Here is an 11,999-nt window from a genome sequence, read left to right as displayed (position 1 = left end):
CCCTGCGCCACATTCTCTTTATTCTTTGCAAAAGACCCTCCTGAAACTTAGTCTTCTCCCAGCTCTTCATTTCATGGTTTTGGAAGAAAACTCAAGAATGTCTGTACATATTCATTCCTCCTCCCTCCCTTACAGCGCTCAGCCCAAGTCTTTTGTTAATGAAAATAAAGATTCCCCACCCCATCTGATGTCATCTTGATGCTTCTTCAGGCTGGGATATGAACTTCACATGAATAGAAATACAAGATGACCCCAGGAAGAGAAGAAAGATGAGAGGGAATAGAAAGGCTGCATCTCATCCAACTCCAACAGCATTCAGGAACACCTCTGTCCTGTTTCACTGTAATAGAGTAATATTTTGGAATTGGGAAGGGGAGAATTTAGGTCCCAGCCCACCTCCCCCTCAGACATCAGATTCAATGCTGGATAACTTCTCATATACATGGCCATTGGTAGAGTTGTTGAAAGATCGGGGGTTCTTATTGTTTGCAACGCAGGCATTGGGTTGGTTCCCTATACAAATGTCTTTTTGGAAACGTCCTGGGGGACCTGCATGTAGAGAAGTGAGTGATTTACCAGTTCCTCGGAAGTCCGACCTTCCCTTCAAGCCACCAATAGCAGGTTGCCTAAAATAGTAGGGCTTGCTCCCATGCAGCAGACATTGATCATCCCCAAATGTGGGAATAAATGGGTTTTGGGTGACTCGGTCAGGGTAAAGGGAACGGCTGAGCATGTATCCCCCAGGATTGTGGCTTGGGCCATGGGACTTGCTGGCAAAAGAGGATTCATTGGGCATTTCAAACATGTGGGCATATGGGCTACCATCCAGAAAGCGTTCCTTATCCTTCAAGCTGACACTGCGGGGTGCTAAGGTCACATCTTCTTTCTGAAGGTCCACAAAAGTATCATAAGAATGCTGGCGATGTAGTTTACTTCGGTTACGCTTTTGGGCTTTGCCATTTGTTGGACTTTGAGGATATTTGGAATTGGCAGGTGGAATTGGTCTGGCATCCAAATCTTGTAGAGAATTATCCTCACTGATGTCATAAAGGTTTCCTGCTTTCTTGCACACTTCACAACGAATACATGCTTGGCGATTAGCATTTTGTCCTGTGTAGTTGTGCATCTTTGAAGGGCAATTGCGACAGAAGTTGGTCGAAGTTCTGTCCTCCCACTCCATATTACCAATATTTTTCTCCCAAGCATTTCCTCCAGTGCCATGTTTACGTTCATTCTGCGCAAACTCTCCAGCATGTTTCTGATGTTGCCTGTTGGAACAAGAACTTTCATGTTTAAAATCCTCCCCTCGTTCTTTGTAGATATCCGTTAGATCTACATGTTCCCAATGTGGATTGTTCTCCTTTGTCCGGAACTGATCCAGATAAAAATCTCTCAGTCCCTCCTTGTCTCTAAAGTAACGTTTGTGATCAGGAGATCTTGGGCGTCTACGGTAGGCTAATTCTATCTCATCAAATTCCCTACGTGATTTAGCTGATGCTGGACGCTTCTTCAAACTATCTTTATATTGTTTTCTCCTTTTTGCATTACCTTCAATATTGCCATAGGTGACTGTATGCGTAGATATATCTGAAACGTCTGATCTAATTAAGTCATCATGGGCTCCATACCGATCGCTTTTAATTGAAAATTTTCCATAAAGATCACCTATTTGTGGTGTTGGGTGTTTGGATGGCAGGCCAATATCTAAAGGTTTCTTTGACAATGATCTTGGTTGCGTTGTGAAAGGAGCATTATCACAGTCATACAACCCATCAATAGAACTATTACTTCCTATACTATGTGGTCTATGATGATGGAAATGATCTTGGTAGACATTGCTGTCTTTAAGTTGAAGGTTACCGAAGGTCCTTTCTACTTCAGAGATGTAGTCACTAAAAAGATTCTCCTCTGGCTGAAAGGATTTACAGTCAGAGTGAGTAAAACTCCTTCGGTGTTCGGATATATCATATACTGAAGATTCTCGCCGTATGAAGTCTAATGCACTCTGTGGAGAACCATTCACTCCAGAAAGATTGGCCATATTCTTGGCAGTGCGCAGAAGACGAAGTATATTAGAATGCGTGTTATTCATAGTTGCTGATGGAGAGTTCATGGTAGATTGACGGTCTTCAATAGGAACTCCATGAATGCAGCTGTATATGCCCTAAAATGCAGAAACAAACGGGCTTTAGGATATTTCATCTTCATCAATTGTAATGATCAATTTATCTTAAAGGGATATTCCCATATTAGACAGGATATGTCAGAAATATCTGATATATGTGGTTCCATCTGTGGGTCATACACTTAGCACTAGAACGGGGATCCCTCAACCCTGTCCTGCTTGCTGCTGGCCACCGTATCTTACGGTTGAATGAAGAGGAAGTCAATATTATGAACACAGCCAAGTTCAACATGCTATGCTGTTTCCCATGGCTCCAATGAGAGTGAATGGATATGATGCAAAGTGCACAGCACAGTGAGTTAAGCTATTTTTGCAAATTACTCCTTATGGAAATAGCATAGTTTGCTGTGCTATGCAGTTTTTGTCATTCCCATTCACTTCTATGAGACTTACAAAAACAGCATAGCACACTGAGCTTGACTTTTTCTCTTATTCTATGTGCCGCTTCATTCAGCCATGGTCTGGAAGCTGTGCCCAGATGCATATGGCACGGGACTGAGGGATCCTTGCCTATAGATAGGTGCAGACTCCACTGATGGAACTTACACCTGGGAATAAGCCTTTAAACATTAGAATATCAGATCATAAAATCCTGTTATTTACTAATCTTAACATTGTATACTTAATGCTGTTTGATTCAGATATACAGTATACCAAGAAGTAAGAATAATTATATAAATCCAATTGATCCAATTGCCAGATTGGAGTCAGGAGGGAATTGTTTTCCTTTAAATGGGGAAAATTGGCTTCTATGTCCTCGGGTTTTTTACCTTCCTCTGGATCAACATTGGGGAGCAATGGGCTGAACTGGATGGACATGTGTCTTTTTTTCAGCCTTACATATTATGTTGCTATTATAACAATATGTAATCATGAAACTGGACCCTCAGCAATAATATAAAATAATATGAAGCAACACAACAAAGAACTTCTATACGGGATAAGTTCATTTAGGGGTATATTTTTGATACATACACTCCAACGGCTGATCATTGCCTAATTTTTCCTAATATAATACAACCTCACACTAACAATAACACCTGCTCAAAACAAGAGTAGATTTAGGAGGAGACTGGCAGAGTTAAGCATAGCCGCCTATGCTGGCAGCGCTGGCCAAATTCTGTAATTTGTGAACAGTTTTGCCAACTCAGCTTGATTTGAAGCTAACTAAATGCATGTGACAGTCCGGTAACTGATTTTAGCTGCTGAAATCAATTACGTGGTTGTAATTGACGTCTGTGGCTTGCGATGTAGCTCTGTATCTACAATATAGTAGAATTTCAGAAAAGAGCCACTAAATTGTATATTAGAAATCTCTATAGCTGTAGCCTAGCAGGCAACAGCTGATGCCGCACTTTGCATTGCCATTTGCATTTAGTCCTAATGATGACATAAAAGAAGCATAAATGTTACAACACAATTCACTGTTTCCCCGCTAATGATTCTATGGACATCTTCCTGCCGTCAGTTAACTGGCGCCATCATTTTATCTCAGGTCTGCAGCTTTTAAGTAGAATACTATTATATATTGTACTAGCAATGCAGCCTGTTGTATGAAAAATCCAACAGGCTCTAGAAAAATGTTATGACATGGATTTGACATGGTGTCCACACCGATTTCAAGGGGATTCAGCACCAAATACGCATCAAAACTTGTTCCTGGCAGTCAGCACTCAATGTCGATTTTTTAACATGAGGATTTGAAATCCACACACAGGAAAGAAGTGACTTGTGTCTTGATGCGGAATCTGCATTGGGTTTTTCGCACATGAATTAGCCACATTGAATGAGGCTAATCGGCAGACTTAAGGGCAAAGCCACTCAAGAAACCCCTGCTGCAGCTTTTTAAGGTCAGTTATATCACTTGCTGTTCGTGTTCTGTGCCGATATCCCTCCGATCCAACAGTTCTACAGTTCTGGGTCCCAATTTTATTCATCCAAGATGGCCAAGGTAATCTTTTGAATACCTAATCCCCATAGTGCATTGGATATGTTAGAATACCAATACACAATACCTGTTGTCTGATTGGCCAGTGCTGCTCATATGATCAGTGTGCATTACATAGTTAGAAATTGCAGTGGCCATCTTGGAAGGGCAAAAACAGGGCCTGGAAACAGCAGATCGGAGGGACAATGGCAGAGCAGAACAATGGCAGGAAACATAACACCCCTTTCTCTGGTCCAGCGGATAGATTTTTTTTTTCAGGGTAAAAGGGTCATTTTAAGGATTGGGCCATCATCAATATTATAGAGATGAGCGAGTATACTCGCTAAGCCACATTACTAGAGCGAGTAGTGCCTTAGCCGAGTATCTCCCCGCTCGTCTCTAAAGATTCGGGGGCTGGCGCCGGTGACAGGTGAGTTTTGGCGGGGAGCAGGGGGGAGCGGGGGAGATCTCCCCTCCGTTCTTCCCTGCTCTCCCCCGCCGCTCCCCGCCCCCCGAATCTTTAAAGATGAGCGGGGAGACACTCGGCTAAGGCACTACCTTACCTTTTCTATAATAACCTGATGATTACTCAGTACTAGAGATGAGCGAGTATACTCGCTAAGGCACATTACTCGAGTGAGTAGTGCCTTAGCCGAGTATCTCCCCGCTCGTCTCTAAAGATTGGGGGGCCAGCGTGGGGCGGGGAGCGGCGGGGGAGAGCGGGGAGGAACGGAGGGGAGATCTCTCTCTCCCTCTCTCCTCCCCGCTGCAACTCACTTGTCACCCGCACCGGCCCCCGAATCTTTAGAGACGAGCGGGAGATACTCGGCTAAGGCACTACTCGCTCATCTCTACTCAGTACATGCTCATAATATTCTGCAGCATGCAGTACTAGGTATATACTAGAGAAGGTCCCTGTATAATAGGAGCACCTATTTTCCACTCACTCTGCATTTTTCCAATTCCTGACACAGAAAAAACACTACGTAGAGCAGTCTCCAATACTAGACAAAATTCATATTGCAGATGTTACATAATTGTGAAGGAGATTGGTAAATGTCTCACTCATGTAGGTTAAGTTTTTTTTTACAGCTTACAGGTTTTTTTAACCACAGAATCTCCAGTTTATTGTAGTTTTCCCCAATTGAATTGTTTGTTTAATCTATAAAGGAATTTTCCAAGTTTATAAAAAGAAATCCACAGGGGGCAGAAAAGTGGCTGCTAAAAAGAAAAACTTCCTCATCTCACAAGCGTCGCCCCTGCTCCAGTGTCAGCAGTAGGGTGCAGCCCAGTGTGGGAAGTTCCCGCAGCGCTCATAAGCCGTTCATCGTTCAAGTAACTGCTGCAGCCAAGCATTGGCTAGCCGCAGTGGTCAAGCATCGTTCATGCACACATGACCGCTGAGGTCAATACAGCAGTTACACTGCACTGTAGCAGTAGTGCTAAAAGGGGGGACATTTCACAGGTGAACAGTTGTTCTTTATTTTAGACAGTTTTTTACCTTGTGAATATTCTCAGAAAACCCCTTTAACCATGTCCTTGCACATTAATTAGTTGCTATTAGTAGGTCTCCTGTACATGACAGTAATATAGATCTATGTGGTACTATGGGCTCATACAGCACCTCCATATTGGGGATAACCAGCCGGCTCCACTTCTAGCTGTGTTGCAGATGTATTTTGTCCTAAAAGCAATGCTTCTTGGGGGAAATACTTCGCAGTACCAAACGGTGGGACACAAAGTCCATGCAGGTCCATAATAAGGATCCACAGGGGTTCAGTATGCCGCCACACTAAGGCCGGCTTCACATGAACGTATGCGTATTCGCACATGCATGAGTGCCGCATATTTGCAGAACAAATGCTGCTTTTTGGAATGCGCATTGACATAGTTTACAGTACCTTTTGCACGCAATTGTGCAACACAAAAAATACACACTGATGCTCCCATTGAAATGGCTAATTAGCCTAATGAGTTCAAGATATGTTCTTTTTCCTGCACAATTATGGAGTTTTTTATGCATCTCCTAGCACATTATGCGCATATTTGTGCTTCCCCATTGACTTCTATGGGGATTTTTGATGTGCAAAAGCACAGGAAAATAGAGCATGCTGCATTTTTTTTTGAGTGACTTAAATTTGCAGGAAAAATATGCCAATGTGAACAAACCCATTGAAATCAATGGGTTTTATTTACTGCATATTGTGCACGCATATTTTGTGTAAGCAATTGTGCGTACGTGAAGCTGGCTTTAGTGTTCCTAATTAAGAGCTCAGGGAAATAGCAATTAAAGTCCAATTTTTTGCAAGTTTAAACAGTACCGGACATTTTGTAGATTAATGCTGTGTAATTTGTTGGTAAAGGCAGATAAACGAACAAATGATCACATTCCGTCCAGAGCCGTGCAAAGAAAAAATGGTTGCTCGAAAAACAAGGGGTTTTTAATCATGCTATGGTGAGATTCTGAGTGGCATGGTGTATAGCTAAGGTAACCCTCTGATATACTTAATTACGTATTGAATTCAATGAATTGCTGAGCACTGCCTGTGATTGGCTGACCGCTCAGCCAATCAGACGCAGCCGTTTCAGGAGGCGGGGATTTTTAATCCCCACATGTTGAAAGAGCTTCAGTACAGTGTCGGCGAGCCAAGCGGCTAGACATGCCGAACCCCGACAGCACCTGAGAGGTGAGTATATGTTTTTTTCATGCTAGGGATGATTTTTCAGGGAAGGGCTTATATTTCAAGCCCTTCCCCGAAAATCACTGTCTACAGCCCTTTGCTTTCAATGGGGCCGTTGCCAGCAGCGGAGGCCTCCTTGAAAGTAATTGGAGAACATTGCGATCCTCTGCCACAGCTGTGGCAGGGGATTCTTTACTCCCCGCAGAGAGTCCCCTTGTCACTGGACACTGTGACAGTGCTGTCACAGTATTCAGTGATGAGGGAACTCCCCGTGGGGAATATTTACGCACAGCACGGACCTATGGTGCATGCATGTCCTATCTATTACAGGTGTGCGAATTTGCACGCCTGTAAAACACAGGCAAGTGAACACATCATAGGAAAACAATTTGTTGGTGAAGGCAGATAAAGAAACAAATGATCACTGTCTACTCCAGAGCTGTGCAAAGAAAAAATGGTTGCTGGAAAAACAAGGGGTTTTTAACCTTGCTATGGTGAGATTCTGAGTGGCATGGTGAATAAATAAGATAACCATCTGATATTATACTTAATTATGTATTGAATTCAATGAATGGCTTAGCACGGCCTGTGATTGGCTGAGCGCTCAGCCAATCAGATGCAGCCTTTTCAGGAGGTGGGGTTTTTAAATCCCCATGTGTTGAAAGAGCTTCAGTACAGTGTCGGCTGGCCAAGCGGCTAGACGGACCTATGCAGTGCACGCATGTCCTATCTTTTACAGGTGCGCAAATTTGCACGACTATAAAACATGGACATGTGAACACATCATAGGAAAACAATGGTTCTAATAGATGTGTTTTTTGTGTGCACATACGCATGCACAAATACACACTCGTGTGAACGAGGCCTGATGAGGATGACACTCAAAGGCAAAAATAAGGAGGTGGGTTAGCAGGCTCTGCTCATAATACAGCATGCAGCATTATCCTTGCTATAAAGAATACGGGAACCCTGACTAAAGCTTAATGGACTCCATTAAAAATCAAGGATTCACTCCTATCGATTTGAACACACATGCGGCATAGTTGTCATAGCTGCATTATGGGAAGGCTGCAACAAAAAATAGGCACTTTCATAACATGTAATTCTGAATGGCTAAAATGTGGTTCTAAGGGTAAAAATAAACTCACAATTTTACTTTTTTAATGATCTTCTGTCCTCTAGAGGCGAAGCTGAATTGCCAACTGCAGTTGATTTCTGAGTAATTTCAGGATAATCACTGAAATTTTACTCTTGATTAGCTTGACATCTTTGGGAAACTTCATGTTCTATACTATTGGATAAAGTCTATTGCCTGACGTCATGAAACGCAGGATGTCTACAGAGTTCACATCTGTTGTACTTACCCTGCTGATAGAGAATACCAGGCCTGGCTTTCCAGAGCAGACTCCCATAAAGCAGTGACGGAACTGCCAGAAGAAGAGATGCTCCATTATGAATGTAATGAGACTCAGAGCCATGGCGGCACCCAGCATGTAGAAGACTCCAGCCATGTTGTCAATGTCCAGCTGACTGCTCATCACCTCATTCTTCTCGTTATGACAAATGCCCGTTAACCAGAGGGCCTCCAACTCTTCCATTTCCCCTGAGCAAAAATTAAAGAAATCATGTGAGCTTCATAAAATAAGACAGCCATGCAATATTCAGCATATTATGTGTGTAATATGCAGTCAATAGAACTAGAGATGAGCGAGCACGCTCGAAAAGGCAGTTACTCGAGCAAGCATCGCTTTCCTCGAGTAACTGCATTCTCATCCGAGCAGGCTCGGGGGGGGGGGGGGGGGGTGGCAGGGGGTAGCAGGGGGAGAGAGATCTCTCTCACTCTCCCCCACTTCCCCCTGCTCCCCCTCTCGTGAAAAAATATACAGCATGTCCTATTTGATGCGTATATGTCATCAGGGACAGAAGGAACCAGGGTTTATTTCCCCTTCCACTCACTTATACATGACCCCCTTACTTGCTAGCAATCTAGTTATAAAGTTCCTCTGGAGAGTGGAGTCCAAGGTTGATCTCCACCTCTCCAAGAACCCCATGGTAGCAACGAGGTCTACCTGTTTGGTATGTAGTCCCTTGCCTATTGGTCAAATAAATGAAATGTAACAAGTTGTGTAGAATTTAACTGCATATCTAAAGTCACTATTTTATTTTGACTTGATATAACATATTATATACCACTATTAACCTTTCTAGATTGCTTACTTTGTTACTGAAGCTCATACTAATTTCATTTACACTGTTATGGTGGCCAGACACATTAGATGCATATCAACAGAGCCTGCTGGTCAATCATCTAAAGCAGAATCTAATGTATATGAGGGCCTCCCATCTCTCCCTCCATGGCCTCCCTTGATATCGGGGAACATAATGGAGGGGCATTTGGATTCCAGATGCTCAGTCATTTTGTTCTGATGCCCTATTAGCGGCTTTCTTCTTATTCTGAACATAATCACGCTCCGCCGAGCGTGCATGTGTATTGGGGAGTTGGTAGAGATACAATAGCTGTTAGCCAACAGCCATCTAATAAGTATGACCACCCTTACTCTGTTGGTCCATTTATGGAAGTTATACATAAATGTTTTTGTTTGGGGCAACCCAGCCCCCTACCAACAAGCCCCAACCACTTTTCAAAAAGTGTTGGGGTAGGTGCAGACTTGCAAACATTTGCACAAATCCGCATGTGTGCAAAATTGAGTAAATTTTTAACACCAGAAACTGGGCCCCATGGAGTCCTATGAATATGTGAAGTATGACAAGCTGAATATACATTCTAAGTGACTAAACTATTGTTGCTTCAAGGTAAGCACTGGGGTCATAAATCAGACACCAATTAAAAGCAACATCTTCATAAAGCTTGTATGTTCTGAGCCGGTGTTTGTGGGTTTCCTCCCATGCTCCATGAAGATGCACTAAAGTGAAATATCATTGGTGCAGATTGAATTTCACTGTAAAATTATTATGTACATACATACTTTACATACAATAAGAAATACCTACTTAAGATGACTACAGTTGTCGAAAGCCATGAGGAATTACATACCATCACCAAATAGTTGCAGGATTGCTAGGTCAATCTGTCTTTTCCATCCAGAGTCCTTTTGGATAGCAATACCATAACCAGTGGACGCAAAGACTTTGCCACTACCAATGGTCACAAGTTTACAGCCTTCATCCCGCCCTGCCATGTAGTTCAGCACAGCAGCATCATAAATAAAGGCGTCCAGTTTACTGTAATATGAGCAAAGGTATGAAAGTTTCTATTAGAATGTTCTGCTATAGATTTATAAGGCGATCTCTTCTTACTGAAATTATTTTATCATTTATTTAAAGAGAATTGATAAAAATGTCTGGAACTTCATGTAAAATGTGTACATTTTCTAAGGAGGTTTATGTATAATTTAACAGCATGACTTTTAGCAATACGTTTTTATGTACGAAATTCAGACTAAAAAACTCCATGTTTAATACAAAACAAATCTTCAGGTTAACAATATATTCAGTCAGTGAAATATTCTGCGTAAAGATATTGCAGCTGAACCACGAAGGATCTGTGCTGCATGCTGAGCACAAACTACTCCTGTACTCGGCATACGTAGCCTGCTGCAATGATATTGATTTTAATGGCTACAATATCCTGAAACAGAAGAGGAAATGAAGTATAAAGAGGGGAAATTAAGTTTATGGCAAGCTTAAACAGTCAAATTAATCAACGTTTTAGGCCCTAGGTTGATGAAAAGCTCAGTTTGCCACCAACATCTGAATCCATCCTCTACTACACATAACTTACCCAGTTTTTAAAGAGAGAAGAGCATCTTGCACTGATCGCTGGTTAAATTTCACCATGTAAGTATGCATCTCGAGGTAGTTGTTACGAATATTTCTTTCTGTGCTGCCATTCGGGACAGTGCCGAATCGAAAGGCGGGTGAAAAATCGTTGGGTCTTTGAAACTGCAAAGAAAATTAGAAAAACGCAGTCCATGTTAATAAGCACAAAAAACTGATACAGAAAAATACAGCCATTACCATATTCCAATATTGACATTGATGGAAGCAATTCACTCCCATTTTTACTAAACTATGATTTCCATCTTGATACATACATATGCATATGGAAATAAATAATAAATCTTGTTATTTGTATAGCGCCAATTTATTCGGCAGCGCTTTCAGGTAATTTATTTATTACCCCACAGCAAGTGGAGTATTCATTTTACCCACCTTGGAAGGCTGAGTCAACATTGAACAGGCTACCTGAACCATGCAGAGGTTGAACTCGCATTTCTGCTGCCTTAGCACTCTGCGCCACACTGGGCTCTCATATGGAAATAACAGCCTTAGGGCTTATTCAGACGACCGTATATCGGCTGGGTTTTCATGCCCAGCCGATATATGGTGTCCCTCTCTGCAGGGGGAGGAGGCAGGAAGAGTCGGGAGCAGTGGACTGAGCTCTTGCCTCCTCTCCACCCCTTCCGCCCCTTGGCACTATTTGCAATAGGAGGGGTGGGGTGGGGCGGAGCTAAGCCCCTCAGCACTATTTGCAATGGGAGGCCCAGGATGGAAGCAGGGCTAAGTTTCGGGACTTAGCTCCACCCTGCCCCATCCCATTGCAAATAGTGCCGAGGGGTGGAGAGGGGGTGAAGAGGGAGCGGGAGTTCAGTGCACTGTTCCCGGCTCTTCCAGCCTCCTCCCCCTGCAGAGAGGGACACTGTATATTGGTTGGGCATGAATACCCGGCCAATATACGGTCGTCTGAATAAGCCCTCAAACATGGATTCTATCCAGATACTTAATTAATTTCACCATTGCACCCAAGATTATATATCTAGTTCTACCTTGAGATATTTCTATACAATATATAGGAATAGATATGTTAATCTTGGGTGCAATGGTGAAATGAATGAATGAATGAAGTATCTGGATAAAATTCATGTTTAAAACTGTTATTTCTAATAGAGGAAATTCTTTAATTCTTGTAATAAATATATTAATTAAAGGGGTTTTCTGGGACTTAAATATTGCTGATCCATTCGTATGATAATTCATGAATGTAGAACAGTGGGGGTCCAAGTCTTGGCAACGATCAGCTGTGTGAAGAGGTCTCCGTTGAGAGCAGTAGCCTCTTTTTTGGCTAGTGATGTCACACTCACACGGCCTTTCTGCAGCTCAGTCCCATTCAAGTAAATGGGAATGA

The 11,999-nt window shown here is 42.6% G+C and overlaps 1 protein-coding gene across 1 annotated transcript in view; it reads right to left on the bottom strand.

Annotated features, from left to right (window-relative positions):
• Positions 1–403: 403 nt before the first annotated feature.
• Positions 404–11,999, bottom strand: part of GRIN2B (glutamate ionotropic receptor NMDA type subunit 2B) — a 302,881-nt gene continuing 291,285 nt past the window's right edge. The window contains exons 9-12 of the mRNA XM_066594564.1: positions 10,596–10,756; positions 9,849–10,036; positions 8,158–8,396; positions 404–2,164 (exon numbers count right to left, since the gene is read on the bottom strand). Of these exons, the coding sequence (XP_066450661.1) occupies positions 404–2,164; positions 8,158–8,396; positions 9,849–10,036; positions 10,596–10,756 (2,349 nt within the window). The remainder of the gene's footprint in view (positions 2,165–8,157; positions 8,397–9,848; positions 10,037–10,595; positions 10,757–11,999) is intronic.

The sequence above is a fragment of the Eleutherodactylus coqui genome, chromosome 3 (assembly GCF_035609145.1).
Source record: "Eleutherodactylus coqui strain aEleCoq1 chromosome 3, aEleCoq1.hap1, whole genome shotgun sequence".
Classification (NCBI taxonomy): Eukaryota; Metazoa; Chordata; class Amphibia; order Anura; family Eleutherodactylidae; genus Eleutherodactylus; species Eleutherodactylus coqui.
Note: the sequence above shows the minus strand (reverse complement) of the source record. Positions and strands in the feature narration are given on the sequence as shown.